Source organism: Equus przewalskii, chromosome 32 (assembly GCF_037783145.1).
Source record: "Equus przewalskii isolate Varuska chromosome 32, EquPr2, whole genome shotgun sequence".
NCBI classification, from domain to species: Eukaryota; Metazoa; Chordata; class Mammalia; order Perissodactyla; family Equidae; genus Equus; species Equus przewalskii.
The window spans coordinates 17,156,566-17,178,568 of NC_091862.1; the positions used below are offsets into that span (position 1 = coordinate 17,156,566).

At 39.9% G+C, this 22,003-nt stretch overlaps 1 protein-coding gene across 2 annotated transcripts in view; it reads left to right on the forward strand.

Moving 5' to 3' along the window:
- KATNA1 (katanin catalytic subunit A1) overlaps positions 1-22,003 on the forward strand; it is a 32,073-nt gene that overhangs the window by 1,368 nt on the left and 8,702 nt on the right. For both annotated transcript variants that reach the window (XM_008516657.2, XM_008516658.2), the window contains exons 2-6: positions 5,716-5,890; positions 7,480-7,637; positions 13,747-13,927; positions 19,288-19,409; positions 21,058-21,163. In XM_008516657.2, coding sequence (XP_008514879.1) covers positions 5,729-5,890; positions 7,480-7,637; positions 13,747-13,927; positions 19,288-19,409; positions 21,058-21,163 — 729 coding nt within the window. In that variant the 5' untranslated portion in view covers positions 5,716-5,728. The remainder of the gene's footprint in view (positions 1-5,715; positions 5,891-7,479; positions 7,638-13,746; positions 13,928-19,287; positions 19,410-21,057; positions 21,164-22,003) is intronic.

A 22,003-nucleotide genomic window follows, 5' to 3' on the forward strand; every position in this document is an offset into this window, starting at 1 on the left:
TGAAGAGCTATATAAAGCTCCTTTGTGGCCTTGGTGATTCAAGAAGCGTTTACATTTTATAGACTCAGTGCTAGGCATATTACGTAGTCTACAACAGATTCTGCACCTTTTTTTTTTTTTTAATTTTTTCCCCTTTTTCTCCTCAAAGCCCCCTGATACATAGTTGCATATTTTTTAGTTATGGGTCCTTCTAGTTGTGGCATGTGGGACGCTGCCTCAGCATGGCTTGATGAGCGGTGCCATGTCCGCACCCAGGATCCGAACTAGGCGAAACCCTGGGCCGCCGAAGCAGAGCGCATGAGCTTAACCACTTGGCCATCGGGGCGGGCCCCTCTGCACCTTATTTTGAAACTGGTATCACAATTCTGACAAATGCTAAAGGTTAGAGAGTCTTGTAGAACTTACTGTGTTAACAACAATGAATTTCTGTTTACAAGATGGTTTGGGGTTTTTTTTTTTAATCTACTTGACTGGCTGGAAAGAGAGCATATCAAATCAATATGGTCAGTGTTGATAACATACTAAATAGATTTTGCTTTTGGTGTTTACAGATATGGCTTGAATATGGCTTTTAAATTACATTTTAATTGTTATATTCACTGATTTATTTTTGTTTTGTTCGGGGTAAACCAAAAGAAAGTTTACCAAATGCATATATATAGGTATATATGTATATGTATAACTTTCTCATGCTTCTTGAGTATTTATCATATGATGATTATAAAGATAAGAAAAATGTATGCTATGCTTTTGGTCATCAGTCACTCATTTATTTTGATTATTCATAATCATCAGTGACTGACTGTAAATTAGCATGTGTTGCTTTCATATCCCAGAGATGAACATTCTGAAAATTGCTTAACAGTGTGTTGTCACTTAAAGTTACACACTCTTGGTTTACTGAAATGCCCTCAGAGAAATGCATGATGGAGGTTCATATATTTTTGTTTTCGGACATCAGTTTTGCAGATAAATATTTTTAACATTGATGCTGATCTTTTAGCTTGTGCTTAATAATATTCTATGCTTTTTTCCTCCTACTAAGCAAAGAAAAAAACACCTAGAATTTAAAAAACTTTTCCACTAACTTCAAGGATTTCAAGGTCTAATTCTGTCTTATTTTTGTCTTCAGTGCAATTCCTTGCAACTCAGTAGGTGCTCCCTGAATATTTCTTTTTTTCCCCTGTTTTTTTTTAAAATTTAATTTAATTTAATTTTTTTTTTTGAGGAAGATTAGAGAGAGAAAATATTTCTTGAATGAACGACTTATGCACATTTCAGTAAAAAATGCAATTAGAGGGGCTGGCCCAGTCGAGTAGTGATTAAGTTCGAACATTCTGTTTCAGTGGCCAGGGATTCGCAGGTTCAGATCCCGGGCATGGACCTAGGCACCACTCAGCAAGCCATGCCGTGGCAGCGTCCCACATACAAAATAGGGGAAGATTGGTGCAGATGCTAGCTCAGGAACAATCTTCCTCAAGCCAAAAGAGGAAGATTGGCAACAGATGTTAATACAACCTTCCTCACCAAAAGAAAAAAAATACAATTAGAATAGAATCCAGTTTAATATTCCTTAAAAAATTAAGTAGGTAAGGTATCCTTTTAACATGTGGAGTAGGGAAGGCCCCATATTTGTTGTTTTGGGATAGAATAGGAATGTTAGAACTCAAATATTTGGATCTGTAGCCTGTTCTTTTTCAGTCTCTTTATCACTTTTTTTTCTTATCCTGGAGGAGAAAAACACACTTTATGGAGATACCACACCACATCAAATATTAAGTTTGCTAGAAATTTTGTTGTAATACTGAGTTTTTAGTGTTCAAAAGATTCGACTCTGTTAGTTGATTTAAAATTTGTCACACCTTACTTAATTTACATAAATGAATTTATTCATTAGCTAAAATAAATACTCATGCCATGTAAGCAAAAGGTTGGTTCTGATGGAACAATGTAGAGGAAAAGCTTGCTGTGAGATAAAGCAATCGCCTGTGGTTATCTTTCTCTTAATAATCTTTAACCAAGAGTCTGAGCTTTTGGACAATCTCATTTTTGTAAGTGTTCTATTAATTGAACCCCTAGGTAGTGTTTACAGTTCATGGTGGTTAAAATTTGGTATGTAGGTTTTTCTTCAGATACATTCCTTTCTTCAAATATTGCCGGATATTGTGCCAGGTAGACCCAATTTCTGTCCTCCTGCAGTGTAATTTTAAGCAATAATAAGGGTATGTTCTTGAAAATTGGAGAATCTCGTAAATTTCCAGTGTTGACATTCACTTGAGAAGGAGGATATCCTACACTTAGAGACTGCTAAAGAATATGAAAAATTTTGTCTAATTTTTTTTCAAACTTATTTGTGTCTTTAGTGCAATTCCTTGCAACTCAGTAGATGCTCCCTGAGTATTTCTTGAATGAACGACTTATGCACATTACGGTAATAAATGCAATTAGAGGGGCTGGCCTCTAATCAACTAAGGGTATTTTGATACTATTGCCAGTAAGCACATTGTTTCTTTGATAACCAAAAATTTTTCAGGTCATTTTTATTGTGGCCTTGGATTAACTTTCCATTTCTGTTTGTTAGAAAATGTTAACTCATTGGCTTCTAAGGAATTTTATCTGACTAGAAAGAAGTATTCATAACACAGAACCTTCAGGGAAGGCCTGGAGGGGCTGGCCCGTGGCCGAGTGGTTGAGTTCACGCGCTCCGCTTTGGCGGCCCAGGGTTTCAGTGGTTTGAATCCTGGGCGCAGACATGGCACCGCTCATCAGTCCACGCTGAGGCGGCATCCCACATGCCACGGCTGGAAGAAGCCACAACTAAAAATACACAGCTATGTACCGGGGGGCTTTGGGAGAAAAAGGAAAAATAAAATCTGAAAAAAAAAAAAAAAGGCCTGGAGTGATCTGTGAGTTTAGGGACATTGAATCATGGCCCCCCCCAACAAAATGAAGATCAATTATATATAAGTAACAACATTTAGATTTTTCTTAGTTGGGGGAAGGGAAGAAAGATCTGGAGGGAGTCTGTTTTGGAAAAGAGAGAGAGGGAAAAGACGGGAGAGGCCTGATATCCAGGCTCCTGCAGGTCAGCTGTATACTGCCAGCAGCTGGCCTCAGCTGTACTCTTCCTACATCGTTGCTGGGCTGGGTGTCACCAGTCACCATAGGGCATGGATAGCTTCAGGGCAGAAGCAGTCACACAGTTCTGGGAGGGATGAGCTGAGGATCAAGGAATCTGAGAGTGCTGAGGGTCAGGAACTGGACAAAGTATCTGCTATGTGCCAAGTGTGGTTAGGTGCTGGGGATGTGTCAGGAAATAACAGCCGTGGTCCCTGGCCCTGGAGCTTTTGTTAAGATGGGCCGTTATCAGTGGTCCTGGCTCCAGGGAGTCACCGTTTAGGTCACCGTTTAGGTCACAGGACTGTTTGCCTTTCCTTTTCGACCTCAGATGCTCAGTCTTGAGTTAGTATAGACCTCAGTTCAGAGCTGTATTGCTTCATAACAATTTACCCCAAAAGCCGAGTGGCTTGAGACAACAAACGTTTCTTATCTCAAAGTTTGTGAGGTCAGGCTCTGGGCATGGCTTGGCTGGGTGCTTCTGATTTAGGGTCTCTCACAGGCTGTAATCAGGATGTCAGTCAGGGCTGCAGTCCTCTCAGGGCTCAACTGGGGGAGGATCCGCTTGCAGGCTCCCTCACGTGATTGTGGATTCAGTTCCTCATTGGCTGTTGGCCTGGGGCCTCCCTCAGCTCCTTGCCGTGAGAGCTTCTGCACACAGCAGCTCACAGCCGTGCTAGCTGGTTTCCCTTAGAGCCAGCCAGCAAGAGACAGCAAGCAAGATGGAAGCCACGGTCTAATCTCAAAGATGACATTCCATTATTTTTGTACATTCTTTTTATTACAAGATCACGTTCAAGGGGAGGCAATTACACAAGGTTATGGATACCAGGAGGCAGAGAATGAGAACTACCAAAGACTGGCCTGAGGCTGTGGGTGTGATTTTGACGTCACTGCTTCTCCACGAGGTTGTGATTCCATTTCCCTCTAATCTGTGTCCTAAGGAGCATAGAACCCACCCTCTTCTGCTCTCATAGTAGTGCTGATTTTTAGCTCTTCCACCTGCCAACATTTCCTGACTATTAATCTTTCTTCCTCTAATCCTCTAATTCTGGGCTGTATGGATATGATTACCTTCTCTTGTCTGTTTGGCAGAAAATCTTTTTGGTCCTGTGTCTGACACATAGTGAGTCTGATTGATATTCCTGGTTGGCTTGCCATCATTCTCCTCGCCCTGCCCACCAGCTAAACACTCTGCATTAAATTAAACTCAAGAAATTTGCTTGGCATGTTTTTTTCACAGGAAACCTCATTCCAGCATAAAGAATTAAATATGCAGAATGTAAGAGCCATGGTGGTCTCTATCAGAATTAAGCTCTGTTGCATCACTTGCCCTTAACCGTGGGTGGAGTTGGGGAGGGAGGTGTTAAGAAACACAGTTTTAGGAACCATCTCTGGCTGCATCCAGTAAGCAAGGGAGAGAGGTCCCCACACAGACATTATCTCTGTTCATCCATGAGATACATCTATTTGGATATCCCACTGACATGCAGAAGGAGTCAAAAATAATCATATTTCCTTCACACATCTGTCTGCTTAGCTGTCCTGTGATCTCTTGTCATTCTTTCATTTTTTACTTCCACAGGCTTGAAATGTCAGTTTTCAGCATCTTCTCCACTCTAGTTCATAAGTACTCTGAGCAGTTCTTCACCACGTGCTTCAAATGTGTTTCTTTTTATTTCCAAAGCCACAACCCTAATCTAAATTATTGCCCTCTCAAAAGCGTGTAGATCTTTCCAAGTTTGGACTTCACCATACTGTGTACAGTTAAGAAGTAATAGTAATTATCGTCAACATCAACGAAGCTGACGTTTATCAGATGCCTGCTTCTGATGCTTTGTATCCACTCCCCGCTACGTGCAAAGACTGTGCTCGTTTCTCGTGTATAGAAAGCTTCAGGGAAGATGTGGTTAGCATTTATTGAAGCCCTGCTCTTTGTCAAGTAGTATGCCAAGTGTTTTGAATCGTCGTTCATTCCTTACAGTGCAGCTCTTGAACGTAGTTATTATCTCAAGTTTACAGATTTAAAAACTGAGGCTTAGAAAAGTTGTGGGATTTGATCAAGGTGGCAGAATTATAATGCTAACCAAGATTTTCCTAACTTCAGTCCACATGTGCTTTCTGCTCTCCCACACTGCCTTCCAAAAACTAACATGCTGCATTTGTTCTGCCGCTGTTTGGTAAGACCTGTGCGTCGTGCCTTTCAGATGCAGATCCCACTCTTGAAGAACTTAGAGATACGACCTATGTCAGTAATATAACTCCGAATAGTCAAGTGCCTTGAGATGAAAGGTCCCTGTGGAGTGCCAGAGGACTTTAGAAGGGGGAGAGTTTATTTTGAACTGAGAAGTTCAGAAAGTAGACATACTGAGAGAACCGCCTCTGAGCTGGGCTTTCACACGTAGGTGGGTTTGGTGGTGGGAACTAAGACATTTCTTTGAAAGAGTGGAAATAGGTTGAGCAAATGTATAGAGATGGAAATGTGGTGTGTGTGATTGTGAGCTTCTTGAGCGCCCTGGAGAGTACACTTTTAAAAAGCTCATTGTAGTGCTTATTGTTGAGACATATAATATGAAAATGTTTCTTTCTTTTTTTTAGCTTATGCTTGAGCATGAGTCTTCTTATGATTAGTGAGAATGTAAAATTGGCTCGTGAATATGCATTGCTGGGAAACTACGACTCCGCAATGGTCTATTATCAGGGAGTTCTTGACCAAATGAACAAGTATCTGTATTCAGTTAAAGATACGTACCTCCAGCAGAAATGGCAACAGGTGAGAATCACGGCTGCTGTATGTTTTAATGGTTTAAGTTCTCAGAAGAGAAGATTTAAATAGATTGTCACTGCTTTTTGCAGTTATGCGTTAAGAGTGTATGATATGTTATGTGGATTTGTATATATGGTTACTTGAAACTTGACATTAGTAATAATCCGTATTCACCATCATCAGTATTGAGGTCTATTTAATTATTCTAATTGTTGGAATGTAATAGCTTTTTTTGAAAGTAATTTTGAAATCTTTTTCTAGATCACGTATTTTACCTGGTAAAATTTGTGTTGACTGTATTAAGCTATTGTTGAAGCTGCAGGTGACACCTGAATCTCACGCTGCTGCGTTCTCTTTAGAACATCGTAACGCAGACCATATTTGAGTCCCATTTGAGGAACTTTAGTCACTGAGGACCAATAGAAGTTTATAGGTGGAAGCTGTAGAACTTATGGGCCCAGGTGAAGACGGTGTTTGTAATAAGGTTCACCCCTCACAGAGGAAGAGCGTGCTACAGAAATGAATAGTCTTTTTGAGCTGGTCTTCTGCGTGGAATATTATCCCTCAGATTCTGCCGAGCTGCTTTTTTGTTAGTGTTCCATATTTTTCTTAATTTCTTTAAAAGAGAAATATCCTGCCTCTTTGAATTTAGCCTCTTTCCCTAAATCTGCCTCTGCATACTCCTTACGTTACCAGAAGTGGAAAATCTGTTATTTCATGAGGAGTCTTAAGTTTGTCACTGACAGACTTTTTTTTTAAGCCAGACACTTTTGACTTTAAAAGTCTAAGCTTTTTTGTAAAGATACTTAAATCATTTATTTATTTATTTACTTATTTGCTGAGGAATATTCACCCTGAGCTAACATCTGCTGCCAGTCCTCCTCTTTTTGTATGTGAGCGGCCACCACAGCATGGCCACTGACAGGCAAGTGGTGTAGGTCTGGGGGGGAACCGAACCTGGGCTGCCAAAGTAGAGCATGCTGAACTTCACCACTCGGCCACTGGGGCTGCCCCTAAACCATTTAGTTTTAAAAGCAAACATTACCAGCTTCATTTCAATATTTCATATATACATATAGTGTTTAAATTGAGTCAAGACTGCTTTTAAAACAAATCTTGATTATATTTGAATTGAGCAGTTTATCCTCTGAAGTCATACTTTTCAAACTGTGGGTTGCAACCATTAGTGAGTTATGAAATTAGTGAATTCTGATCAGCATTTTAAAAGTCAATTAAATAGCATAAAAAACCATCCATGTGCAACTTGCAAAAGTATTATTTTTATCAAACTTTAAAGTTACAGCTAACTTTTCAGTTTGTTATGCAAGCTGAATAAGAACCGTATGTCAGTAACATAGCTTAATTAGCCAGGATATTTAGTTCATTTTACCAGAATTAATTTTGCAATTGAAAACGAAGAATTAATAAACCATTTTTAAATTTCAACAGAACATTTTGGTGTGATTTACTGGGTATCTATCTGATGTCAAAATGGAGGTTTCTGACATCTCTAATAAATGGCCTTAACTTAATCTTGGCAGTGATTTATTAGTTATAGAAACTTGAAGAGCCATATTCTCCTTCTTTGAAACCAGGTTTGGCAGGAAATAAATGTGGAAGCTAAACATGTTAAGGATATCATGAAGACACTAGAGAGCTTTAAACTAGACAGCACTCCACTGAAGGCTGCACAGCATGAGCTGCCAGCTTCCGAGGGGGAAGTCTGGTCCTTGCCTGTACCTGCGGAACGAAGGTAAGTGGAGACCTTTTAAGAAATAAACTAGCACAGGCAGCTAGTCACAGTGCTTATATCTAGGAGGAGAACTGGGTGGCTAAGAGACAGGAATGGGAGAGGGTTTTTCATTTTATTTATTTAATCACTTACTTTTTGAGGAAGATTAGCCCTGAGCTAACATCTGTACCCGTCTTCCTCTATTTTATATGTGGGACGCCTGCCGCAGCATGGCTTGATGAGTAGTGCATGGGTCTGCGGCTGGGAACCCAGGGCAGCTCAAGCAGAGTGCACAAACTTTACTGCTACACCCCCAGGCCAGCCCCAAGAGGGTTTTTTGCTGAATGCCTTTTATAACTCTTAAATTGTGTATCGTGTAACTCTATGGTCCATTTCAACAAATTAAATTTGGGTGGAAATAAGCCAAAAATATGCTTTTGTGAGGGAGTTAGACTAAAACAGTGGTTCTCAAACAAGCTATCAGAGGATACTGCTATTCAACAAGCCATACTGCTGCTAAAATTAAAAAATGGGGGGCCGGCTCCGTGGCTGAGTGGTTAAGTTCGTGTGCTCCGCTGCGGCAGCCCAGGGTTCAGATCCTGGGCGCGGACATGGCACTGCTTGTCAGGCCACATTGAGGCGACGTCCCACATCCCACAACTAGAAGGACCTGCAACTAAGATATACAACTGTGTACAGGGGGGTTTGGGGAAATAAAGCAGAAAAAGAAAAAAAGAAAAAAAAAAAAGGTTGGCAACAGTTGTTAGCCCAGGTGCCAGTCCTTAAAAACAAAAAACAAAAACAAAAGATAGGCAACAGTTGTTAGCCCAGGTGCCAATCTAAAAAAATTAAAAAATGCGTTTTTTTAAATTTAATCTTTATTGAGTTAATGATAGGTTACAATCTTGTGAAATTTCAGTTGTACATTATTGTTTGTCAGTCCTGTTGTAGGTGCACCCCTTCACCCTTTGTGCCCACCCCCCACCCCACCTTTCCCCTGGTAGCTGCTAATCTGTTCTCTTTGTCTACATTTTTAAATTCCTCATATGAGTGGAGTCATACAGAGATTGTCCTTCTCTGTGTGGCTTATTTCACTTAACGTATTACCCTCAAGGTCCGTCCATGTTGTTCCAAATGGTATGATTTTGTTCTTTTTTATGACCGAGTAGTATTCCATTGTATCTATATACCACATCTTCTTTATCCATTCATCTGTTGCTGGGCACTTAGGTTGCTTCCATGTCTTGGCTATTGTAAATAATGCTGCAATGAACACTGGGGGGCATGGGACTTTTGGAATTGCTGACTTCAAGCTCTTTGGATAGATACCCAGTAGTGGGATAGCTGGGTCATAAAGTAGTTCTATTTTTAACTTTTTGGGAAATCTCCATACTGTTTTCCATAGTGGCTGTACCAGTTTGCATTCCCACCAGCAGTGTATGAGGGTTCCTTTTTCTCCACAACCTCTCTAACATTTGTTACTATTTGTTTTAGATATTTTTGTCATTCTAGTGGGTGTAAGGTGATATCTTAGTGTAGTTTTGATTTGCATTTCCCTGATGATCAACGATGATGAGCATCTTTTCATGTGCCTATTGGCCATCCGTATATCTTCTTTGGAGAAATGTCTGTTCATGTGTCCTGCCCAAAAAAATGGGCTTTTTAATTCAAAGAAAAAAAGAAAAGATAAAATGTTCTCAATTTTAGATTTCCCTCTGGCGTTTTTTTCCCAAGCTTCCTATTATTTGGTGCCAGTAAGTGAACAATTAGTGAAAGTGATCGTCACCAAAATGCTCTAAACAGCCAATTAGGCTTAGTTTCACTGAATGTTTTTTAACTGACAAGTGAGCAGGTAGAGGTCGCTTATCTATTTCCTTACATGATAGACTTCCTAGTTTGTATTGTGGATTTAAATATCTGAATGTATAATAGCAGTCTACAAAGAACACTGACTTGCAGGTTACTCACCCCCTAACCGGTTTGAGAATATTGCATTAAGACATTACTTAGGTGTTCTTCAGTTTAACGTTCGATCATTGTAACTCTTAATTCTTGATTGTATTTTATAATAGGTGCTAGATATTGAGTGGCTCACTCACAAAGCCACTATTTTAGGCTACACATGTTATTGCATGTATTTCTCACAATAAACCTTCCAAATAAGTCATATTTTCCCTGTATTTCAGATAAGATAGCTGAGGTACAGTGAGGTTGGGTAATTTTTTCCCATTATCACAAAGCTAATAACTGGTGGAGCTAAGATTGGAACCCAGATATATTTGACTACAAAGCTGGCGTTCTCTGCCGTACCAGTCATTCTCAAACTAGCACACATAAAGATCTCTTGGGGCACTCGTTAAAAATGTGGATTCTGGGGTTGCACTCCCAGAGAGTCCAGTATAACAGACAGCAGGTGGAGCCCAGGACTCTGCAGGTGATGCTGACACGGGTGCTCCATGGCCCACACTTTGAGAAGTACTGCATTAGAGTGCTCCCTCTCCAGTTTAAGATCAACTAATGGCTATTGATTGTTTCTTAGCCACTTTAATTTTCTTCAGTTCCAGATAAAAGTACTGATGTTCTGGTCCTGACTCTGATAGCTTTTGAATGTTTACTAAATTTTTCCCTTGCTTATAAGCACTTTCATATATATTTTCTGTTATATTTTAGAATTCACTAAAAAAAAAGCACAGCAGTAGGCTCATTAAAGAAAAATAGGAAAATGACAGAAAAGTAAGGGGGAAATCATGTGCTCATTCTAGTGCGACTTCTAGTTTCCTGAGCAGTGTTTCTTTTCATCCTGTAATTGTGCTCTATCCACAATGTGTAACTTTGTACCCTCTTTTTAAAATTAAAAAAAAATCCTGATAGACGACAATCACTACACAGTTAATATGTGCCAGGGACTGTATTAATTTCTTTGCATACATTATTTAATTCTCAAAACAATGTTAGAAAGCAGGTACTAATTTTTTAGCTCCAATTTCTGATGAGGAAACTTAAGCTTAGATAGGTTCAGTAATCTGCTCTTGATATGGTAAACGCTGATAATTTATAAGCCAGCTCAGACCTTTTCCTGCCCTGCTACTTTTAAAGGGTTGTTTGCTACTCTTGAGGGGTATGTAACCTACATAGTTAACCACGTTCTGATCCGTCGTTTTCCCCTTTCTTGTTATTATAAATAAAGTGACCATTTGTGAGTAAAACTTTTTCCATATTTATGATTACTTCTTTCTTAATTTCAGAAGTAGAACTAATAATAAATGGGTCAGGTTCTATTTTTATTTTTTCTTGCCTATGAATGTTTTACTCCCATTTGCTTTCTCTTTTCTTTCCTCCCCTTGTATGAGTCCGCTCCAGCTGCCATAACAAAATACCACAGACTGAGTGCCTTAAACAACAGAAGTTTATTTCTCACAGTGCTGCAGGCTGAAAAGTCCAAGATGAAGGTGCTAGCCGATTTGCTGCCAGTGAGGACTCCTCCTGAGCCGACGGCTGCCTTCTCTCTGTGTTCTCGTATGGCAGAGGGAATGAGCAAGCTCTGTGGGGTCTCTTACAAGGACACTAATCCTTAGATCAAGGCCCCACCCTTATGACCTTATTTAACTTTATTTACTTCCTTACTCCAAATGGTCACATTGGGGGTTAGGGATTCAACATAATGAATTTGGGGGCATACAGACATTCAGTCCATAACAGCCATGTCACTCCTCTCTGTTATTGGTAAGAGTTTTCCAGTGAATAGATGTGCCCAGTGAAAATTCAGTTGGTTTCAAATTTCATGAACTATTTGGTCACCTCAGTCCAACAAGCAGAGGCAGGAGGGTTCTCTCTTGGGGGGAGTGGGAAGTTGAATTATTTAATTTTAGGGGTGGGGGGTTTTGTTTTGTTTTCTTTTTGTTTTTGTTTTTTGAGGAAGCCTGGCCCTGAGCTAACATCGGTGCCCATCTTCCTCTACTTTACATGTGGGACGCCTACCACAGCATGGCTTACCAAGCGGTGCCATGTCCACACCTGGGATCCGAACCAGTGAACCCTGGGCCGCTGAAGCAGAACATGCAAACTTAACCACTGTGTCACCGGGCCGGCCCCTAGGGGAAGTTGAATTAGATGAGCCTCTTCGTCTTGAAAATTCGATGATAATGAGCCCTGGTGTCCCTTCTTACTGCTTCTTGCTTTCTTCAATATCTTTTTCTGCCTCTGAATGCCCTGGATTACTATTACTCTTACTATTATTTGCTGTGTCTTTCTGTTTCTGTAATTTATTTTACCTGCTCCCTCAACTGAATATCCCTCAAAACTCCCTTTCTCCTTGTCTTCCTTTGTGCTCATGCTTGAGAGAGCTTATTCATTGTTCAGCTCTGTTGGTGATTCTAACCTTGTCATCACCTAAATTCTAGTCCCATTAACGAATAGATTCAGCTGGTCCAGTATTCTCTTCTAGAACTGTGCACAAAAATGTTTGTACAAGGAGGCTCATTGAAGCCTTTTAGAGAGATTAGAAATAGCTTGAAAACTGTTAGATTGATTCTTTTACAAGTCAGCTGATGTCCCTCAAATATCTTCTCATCTCACAGAATAAAACCCAAAGTTCTCTCCATGTCCTTTGACGCCCTGTGAGATCTGGTCCCTCTGTGACCACCCCTTCTGTGCCCTGAGTTCTTCTAGCTCTCTCCCTCAGCCTCCTGGAGCAAGCCAGACGCACGGATGCGTCACTTCTTGGCACTTGCCTTTCCTTCAGCTCAGGCGTTTGATGGCTGGTCCTCTCATTTCTTTCAGGTCTCTACTTAAATGTCTCCTCAGAAAGGGCATCTCTGATCCCGCCACCTAAAATCCCACTCCCTGAATAGCTGGCAGGAAGAAGTGGATAAAGTGTGGCACATTTTATGTGATTGACTGATATTTGGTCATTAAAAGTCATTTATGAGGAGATGATACAGGAAATGCCTCATGATACGATGAGGAAGGAAAAATACGACTGTGTGTGTATAATGGTTCCAATTTCGTTTAAATGAAAGGCAACTATGAAAAAATAGTCTAATATGTTAAATGGTTAACTCTGGATAGTGGACTTACAGGTGACTTTTATTCTTTATACTTTATTATATTTCAGTGTCTATTTTGTATTGTTTTTCTAGTAAGGGGAAAAATAAATATATATTTTAAAGGCATATCTCCACTTGGCTATCCAAGTTTCTAAATCCAAATTTGAACAACCATCATTGCTTCCAGATGTACATTGGTTTGACTTTATCATGCTCCCACATGCTCATTCTCAACTTTCCACATCTAGGAGTGTCTTTTTTGATAGACACACTGTTAAAAAAGACACTCCATTGTGTCTTCATGAGGCCATTGCCATAGCACGAAGTCTGTTTCGCACTTTCTAGAATGCTTCCCTAGTTTCACGTATCTTCTTTCTTAACCATACTTGAGGGATTTGAGGACTGGGCTCCCCTACCTTTTTTATTGCTATTTTAATGGCCCCAACCAAGTCTGGGAGCAGAGTAAGAGCTAATAAATATTTGAGAGGTCTGAATCCTGCTGCAGAAATAAAGATGAAATGAGATGATGTATGTAAGTGCACCATACATCCGTTCCTGTAACTGTTTATAGCTAGAGCTTATATCTGTTTTTTATGGGAAAATTATTACATTTTATTAATTAAAACATGAGAACCATGATGCATTCTAAATAAAGTGGTACCAAATTGCACATATACCAGTGGATAAATGTGAATCTACACCTTTGCTGTATTCTCGTTCTTTTGATAAAACTCTCTTCTCTGATAAATTACTCTGTTTGCAGTTTCCGAGAATCAGACATAATTTTTCATTCATCTTTGATCTACAACAGCTGTTTCCTTTCAGAGGAGGGTGCCAATCCCTTGCCTTCCGTTATTTCTACCGCAGTAACCATACTGCATTCCGTTCCTCTCATTGTATCACCACAGACGGCTGTCGGGTTCACACATTGGCTGTGAGATTTCAGTGACCTTGAGTTTATTGGTCTGGTCTTGTGTCCATTACTGCCTTGGCTTCTTTACCTCATAGACTCTAACTTGCACACTGGGTGCTCATCCGTAGTTGGACCAGTTCCTGGAGTCGATCATGATCTTGTATTTGCCTAGACCCTCGCCAGGACCTAGAAAGCGCCAGTCTCCTCAGCATAGTGACCCAAAACCACACGGGAACCGTCCAGGTACGACAGTCAGAGTTCACCGTCCGTCTGCACACAATCTTCACAACGACAGAGGGAAAGCTGTTCGTCATCGGGACAAGAAAGAACAGAATAAAGGAAGAGAGGAAAAGGTAAATGTTCCCGATTTTCATCGTTGAAAAAGTTATTTATTAACCTTAAAAGTGAAGACTGTACAAATTTTCATCATTTTTAGTCATTAAAACTGCCGGACTATAATAAAACCTTAGTCATACTCCACCCAGGCTAGGATTTTTCCCACTCACTAGTCAACAACTATTTTTGGTGGTTTTTGGTAACTTTTATATCTTGATATAATTTCAGACTTGCAAACAAGTTGCAAGAATGCTATAAGGAACTTCCATATATTCTTTAGCCAGTTTTACCAATTATTAATATTTTCCCCTTTTGTTTTATCATTTACTCTCATGTACATTTTTTTTCCTGAAGCATTGAGAGTATGTTGTAGATACCATGCCCTTTTACCCTGAAATACTTGAGAGTGTGTTTCCTGAGTATTAGGACATTCTTTTATGTAAGCACAATGCAGTTATCCAAAGCTGTACATTTTACGTTGCTACAGTACTGTTGTCCAATCCATAGACCTTCCTAAAATTTGGCCGGTTATCCCAATAATGTCGTTTGTAGCTTTCCCCCTGCCCCAGGATCCGGTATAGAAGTGTGCCTTGCATTTAGTTGTCATGCTTCTTTAGTCTCTTTTAATGCCAGCGTTGCCTCAGCCTTTGTCTTTTTCGGCCTGGTATTTTTGAAGAGTTCAGAATGTCAGTATAGAATGTCCCTCACTTTGCGTTGGTCTGACTTTTCCTCATGAAGCACTTTTGGCAGGAACACCACTGAAGCGTGGTTTTTTTCTTCCCAGTATGTCGTATAAAGAGGCACAGGGTGTTGATTTGTTCTGCTGTCATGATGAATTGGATCGCTTGGTTAGGGTGCTGTCTGGCTCCTCTCTCCCCTGTGAAGTTACTCTTTTTCCCTTTATAATCATTTGTGGGGGCATACTTTGAGACTATGTAAAAAACCTATTTCTCATCAAAATTTCTTCTACTTGTTTTAGCATCTGGTGATTTTTGCCTGAATCAGTTATTCCTGACAATTGAAAAATCATGATTTTCTAAGACTCTTATTTCTTGTACATTAAAGAATTTACATTTGCTGTAGGAAAAAGCTTTGTCTCTTCCCCTTTATCTAATTTTGTAACTATGGACTCGCGGATTCTTATTTTATTCAGTGAGTTATAATTTGTTACTATCTTTTTAGTACTTAAATTGTCTAAGATTTGAGGAGTGAGAGACCCTTGAAGCAGCATCTTCCGTCTTTGTGACATGTGCTCACCGTTCTCCGAGCACTTCCTCGTTGTCTGGCACAGTAGAGGCACAGCTTGTATTTCCCCCCATTTCTCCAACTTCCTCTTAGTGAGGAATGGGATTTAGAAACTGAGATTTTGGTGCCTATATTCTTCAAAGTCTTATACTCTCTTGTAGTAAGAAGCATATGGGAATCTGAGAGCTTGGTTTCTGTCTCCTCTGCTTCCACCTCTTCCCTGTCCCCTGCCCAGGGCACAGAGCCAGGGGCTGTGATGTGGTAAAGTACAGGATAATTCGTTTGGCTTGTTGTCTCAGAAGGATGCCTCCACACCACCTGGGCAAAGTGGAAACTGCGTATAGCAAAATAGAAAGCCCCCATGCTGCCCATCCATTCCTTTTCAAAGCATCACGTCAGCCCCTACTTCACGTTCCTTCTCCTAGATTTGCAGTCTAAGTTTGTAGTTCTGCATGAGAGCCCCATCCAGTAGCCAGCAAAGGCGCACCTTTGACCACAACCTTCCTTGTTGGTAAAGATACAGCTGTTCTTTTAGCTCTTGATTTTGTACCATCTGCCTTATCCCCTCTCCTCCCCATTGCTGGAGGTCACTTGCCCTTGTACATCTGGGCAGTCGGTTCCCTGAGTCCCTTTCACCACGGTTCTGTAGTCATGCATCCCTGCACTTTCAGCAACGGCAGTTCTGTTTTAGTGCCTGAAACAAGGAAGGATATGGGGAGGGTGGCTAATGAATCTGGCCTTGGAATGGTATCAATACCAGGGTTGCCCTGGCCTGTCGTCTAGGGTTTGGGTTGCAAGCCCTATAACTGTCTGTGGTCTGTAGAGCTCAATGTCCTATACCTTTTTCATTTTATATCTATACTTTTATACCCTGAGAAATGATGTGTAGACTGGAGGTACTGTAATCAACATATCAGTTGTCTAAGAGAAATTAAATTAAATTAATATGATCTGCTTGTTAAGGAGGAAAATAGAAAGCTTTTCAAAATATAAGGTGATCATTAAGAGTATGGGCTTTGGATTCAGGTAGACCTGTGTTTAAGCAGCAACTCTGCTGTTTCTGGCTATGTTACTGTAAGCTCTTTGGTCATTCTAAAATTTAATTCCCCATATGTAAAATTATTTTAACACTTGTCTCATAGAGTTTTCGTAGGATAAGTGAGATAGCATGTTCTGGTACCTGGTGCGTGCTCGATAAATGTTAGCTATTATTATTCCCAAACACTCCAGGTAACAGATTTGACTGTATTTGCTGTTGGCTTAAACAGTTTCCCCATTGCCTTTTTTAAAATTTTAATGAGATATTTAGAGGCTGATGACTACATTAAAAATACTCTTTAATTTATCCAAATGCAAAAGTAGAAATACTAGGTTAAAAGTAGGACAAAAATAAATTTCCCAAAAGGAGGCTTACTTAAAAAATGATCTGTTTTGAGTTGATTTTTGAGTAAGAGGTGAGACGTAGGTCAAGGTTCATTTTTTGTCTGTACGTGTCCCGCTGCTCCAGCACTGTTTGTTGAAAAGGCTGCATTTCTCCATTGAATTGCTTTTACAGCTTTCTCGAAAATCACTTGGGCATGTTAATGTGGGTCAATTTCTGGGTTCTCTGTTATGTTGCGTTGATATATTTATCTATCTCTCAACCAATACCCACAGTCTTGGTTACTGTAGCTATATAATAAGACTTGAAATTGGGTAGACTTACTTATCCCATTTTATTTTTCCTTTTCTAAATTGTTTTAGCTATCGTAGTTCCGTTCTTTTTCTATATGAATTTTAGAATCAGCTTTTCTACATCTACAGAGTCTTGCTGAGATTTTGACAGGAATTATGTTAAACCTGTGTATCAGTTTGGGGAAAATTGATATCTTTATTATGTGGAGTCTTTTCAATCCATAAACATTTATCTCTTTTTATTTAGTTCTTTAATGTGTTTCATCAGCGTTGTATAGTTTTCAGCATACAGGTCTTGCATATGTTTTGTTAGATTTTATACCTATTTCAGTGCCTACATATTCATTGCTAGTATTTAGAAATATAATTGACTTTTTAAAGTTTTTTTAAATTGTAGTTTAAATGTATGTAACATGTTTACCGTTTAACCATGTTTAAGTGTGCAATTCAGTGCAGTTGAGTTCATTCACAGTGTTCTGGAACCATCAGCGCTGTCCATCCACAGGACATTTTTAGTTTTGCAGAACTGAAACTCTGCACCCGTTAAACAGCAGTTTCCAGAAAAGGAGAACTGTTTTCTGTTTTGGTTCTTACGGAGGCTTCATTATGTGGACATGATGGATTCAGTCATTTGCCATCGGTGCTTAATTGAACCTGCAGCCACTTTCCCTCCCCAGAGGTTGGGAGGGCCTGTAAGTTCCAGCCGTCTAATCACAGGTTTGGTTCCCCTGACAACAGCCCCATCCTGTGGTTGTCTAGGGCTTTCTCAAACTCAGCTCATTAACGTAAACTCAGGTGTCATTGAAAGGGGTGTATTATGAATAACAGGACACCCCTTTCACCTTTACTGCTCTACAGCTCTTTCAGGGACTGGGAACCAAACTAAACATTATGACAAAAGATGCTAGAACTGGAAAGTGCTTTCTCTTTGTGTCTTCCTGTGCTTGCAGTGTAAGTGCCCATTAGTCTCTGGGGACAGTGTCTGCTTTCTCTCCCCCACAGCTGCTAGCACAGAACAGATTCTCGGTAAGTATCTGTGAATGCATGACAACTTCATAAATACTTAGAAGAAGAGACAGCCTTCTCCTGTTTTAAGTGTTGTACAATACCACCCGTGAATCTGTTGTTACTATTGGATACTGAGTTTGTAAATTGTGAGACAGACACTTATTTGGTCACCTAATAGAAGACTTTGAAAATCGTAAATATTAGTTATGTCAAGACATTAATACTGACTTCAGACAGTGTCATTGGCGAAGAAATCATCATGTTGTAGGCAAAAAAATATTATGGAGATGGGGTAACAATCCTAGCACAAGACCGAGTAAATGATTATTTACCCTATCGCAGAGCTTCATAAATTTTCTTGGCTCATAAAATCCATGAGTGTCTCAGTATTTTTTTCACAGCACCTCTAGGAAAAAAGAAGACCCACCCACTTATGAAGAAGTTAGGTTCAAGCAGCTTTGTTTATATCCTAACAACACCTATTGAACACTGCACAGTTTCTCAGACCTGGGAGTCAGAGTGGACATTGCCCTCTCATTCCTCTTCCACGCTGATTTTTCCCACTGTAACTTTTATCTCAGCAACGGCTGAAAACCCAGCTTCACAAAAATGCGGTGTTGTTGAGAGGAATGTAGCGGTCTTAGTGTAGAAACTGTGAACACCCTCGAGCGCGTGGTTCGCCCAGTGTTCAGCAGACGTTGCTGTGTTTCCCTCAGATGTCTGAATACTCCGCGGTGCCCTGGGAGTCTGCCCCAGTGACTCTCGTCACAGAGGATGGCAGGCATCTCACCTAAGGACTGAGATGTCCCTATGGGAGGAGGGGGAGGGAATAGTGGAAGAGGATGCTTTAGGGGCATTAATGAGGACTTGAGCACGTGGTTAAAGATGGAGCCATATTCTTAGCTGAATGAACGTCTGTCTTTAACCTTGGCTCCTCTGAAGGTTTGAGACACGTGTCCTGCTATCCAGTATTCACTAGTGGCCACAGTTAATCTCAGTATTAGTTCTTTTGATTCTTGCCAGCTCATATGCATAATATTTTTATTTTTCTTTAACACTTTTGTCATACATTTTGTGTAAAAATAAAAATGGAGTAGGAAACTCTGAGATTGATGTAGAAGGATGACTTATAGTCTTTGATTCCATCCTTAATACTTGAACTGTTATATTTGCTTTTTAAAAGAATATCACTGAGTCCAGTCTTTGTTTCTGACTCACAGAAACTTTCCCCCCAGTCTAGCTTTACCCTTTATTTCATGAAATAGTTTTGCAGTAACCCAATAGATATTCTTTTTTTTTTAATGATTGTATTTTTTTTCATTTACTTGTTTGTTTTCGCATGTACATCATAATATATTTCGAATTCTGTGTAGATTACGTCATGTTCACCACCCGAATCACAGAAACTTTTGAGTCAATCCAAAGCTCTTGTTTTTTTCTCCCAATGCAGAACAAATCACCCGCTGCGGTTACAGAAGCAGAGACAAATAAGTTTGATAGCACTGGATATGACAAGGACTTAGTAGAAGCTTTGGAAAGGGATATAATTTCTCAGAATCCCAATGTTCGATGGTAAGTTACATCACAGCAACATAGTTGGGTACTGATGATGCTTTCGGCAACAGAAACTGGAGCAGATGTGGGCACGCACTGAAGCTCGGTCCTTGGGGATAGAACCAGAGTACGTACAGTGTGAGCAGGACACATAATGACAAACTTCACTTCGGTTCAGGCTGTACCAATTTTTTGGCTGAGAATTTTTTATTTAATAAAATTAGTAATAATAGCAGTAAAATAAAATTTTTATTAAATAAAAAACTCATATACAGAGTGGGAGTAAGGTCACAGAGATGTTGTCTTCCTCTTGGGACAGCTTCTCCTGGTTGAAATGGCACTGATTCTTAGGCATGTGTGCTGCTTGCTGCTGGTCGTCTCTGGGTTTATCCAATAGACGCAGCTTTTGTTTCGTCTTACTTAAAGCAGTGATTCTCAACTGTTAGTATTATATCTAATCAGAGAGGTAGTTTACCACAGTGAGTTATAAAAGCTCCCTTTCCCACAAAGTTTGGTACATTCTGTTATTTTACTTATTTATTTATTTATTTATTTTGAGGAAGATTTGCCCTGAGCTAACATCCACTGCCAGTCCTCCTCTTTTTGCTGAGGAAGACTGGCCCTGAGCTAACATCCGTGCCCGTCTTCCTCTACTTTATATGTGGGACGCCTGCCACAGCGTGGGTTGATAATCAGTGCGTAGGTCCACACCCGGGGTCTGAACTGGCAAATCCTGGGCCACCGAAGTGCAGCACATGAGCTTAAACACTACACCACCAGGCGGGCCCTGTCATATGTTTTTTGTTAAAACCTTAATGATTTTTAGATATGATTTTGGGAATATTTTTGAAATATTTTTTTGTGTTTTGGTGTTTGATATTTATACAACAAACAGAGATTTTCGTAAGAAACGCTCCGTGTAGCAGCAGCAGCAGCAGCAGTGTTCTAGTGGTGTAGGTGACGTCCTCACAGTCTCGGCGACACTCTAACCTCGGTGTCTACCAAGTCTTACTAGGGTTGGGGGCAAGCAGCAGTGTTGCAGCCTGTCTCTGCTTTATGCCCTTTCTGTTCTTTATGGCTTTTTTTTAATGGGCTCATTGTTTCTATATCATGGAGTTTATGGAAGGAGCATCGTAAGAGCAAGAATTTATAATGAGATGGCATAATACTACTAAAGGTGGGGCCACAGACCTGTGTTCTCAGTGGCCACGCTGAAGATCATTACTGCCAAGAACTGAAGATATGCACTGTACTCTCTACGTATCCTAGTTGGCATGGCAGTCCTCATCACAGGGCGTTAGTTCACTGGGCCTACGCAGAGGCTTGGCGTTCTGCCAGCAGCATGAAGTCGTGTGCTTCCAGCGGTTCTCAAGAACGCCTACATAGATGGGGGCTGGCCCCGTGGTGTAGTGGTTAGGTTCAGCGCACTCCACTTGGGCAGCACAGGTTCATGGGTTCAAATCCCAGGTGTGGACCTGCATCACTCATCAGCCATGCTTTGCTGGCAACCCGCATATAAAGTGGAGGAAGACTGGCATAAATGTTAGCTCAGGGAGAACCTTCCTCCAGTGAAGACAAGAAAAAAAAGTCTAACAAAAAAGAATGACTACATAGAGTTAAATATATACTCTCATAGATTGTTGATAACATAAATCTTCTCTTTCAGGGATGATATTGCTGATTTAGTAGAAGCTAAAAAGTTGCTTAAGGAAGCTGTGGTGTTACCAATGTGGATGCCAGAATTCTTTAAGGGCATTAGGAGACCATGGAAAGTAAGTTTATTACTGTATGTCATTGCATATTACATATGTCATTACATTACAATATTACATATTGTCAAAGTGAATGTCAAGTGCATTGCCATAGAAAGCCAGTGTTTATCTGTATTGGGAAAAGTGAGGGGACAAAATAGATAAAGAAAATTTTAAATTAAAAAGTATTTGTTGTGTTGTCAGAATTTTCCTTAGAACAAAAGCTCTTGCAAGGTTCCCAGAGTAAGAAATGGGTATGCTGTGATCTTTGGGAAGTTGGACACACAGCAGATTTAGAATGAGCTTTTACTTGCAAGTTTAAACGAGTCACCCAATGTAAAAACACTCCATTTTATGTGTCATGTTGCAGAACTTATATCCTGTATTTCTTGGAATTGTTCTTAAGAAATTAATGGACATATCTGCATCTAATGAGTACTTTGTTAAAGTCAAGAGCTGATCTGAAAAGAGTCTGTCAAAAAAACTCTTTCTTAGATTTGGAAAATGTGCTAATGGCTAACTCTGCGCTTATTATTTTTAAAAATTGTTTAAATGTTAAGTAATAAGCAAGGTACAAAATTATAGACATACTTTGAGTATAACTATAAAAAAACACCTTAATTTGTTTGAGCAAAAAGACCAGCAGGAGTATGTCCAGATGCCAGTGACACCTGTGTTAGGGTATGCTATTACAGTATCAGTGTCATCATATTGACTATATTTCTTCTCATCTCTGAGTTCCACATTTTTAATAATGTAGTTAACTTACTTTTGTAATGGAAAAATTAAATTTGTGATAAAGTATCCTTCTGTTTTATCTTTTATTTGTCTTAATAAGTTGGTTGAAGATTGATCCTGAGT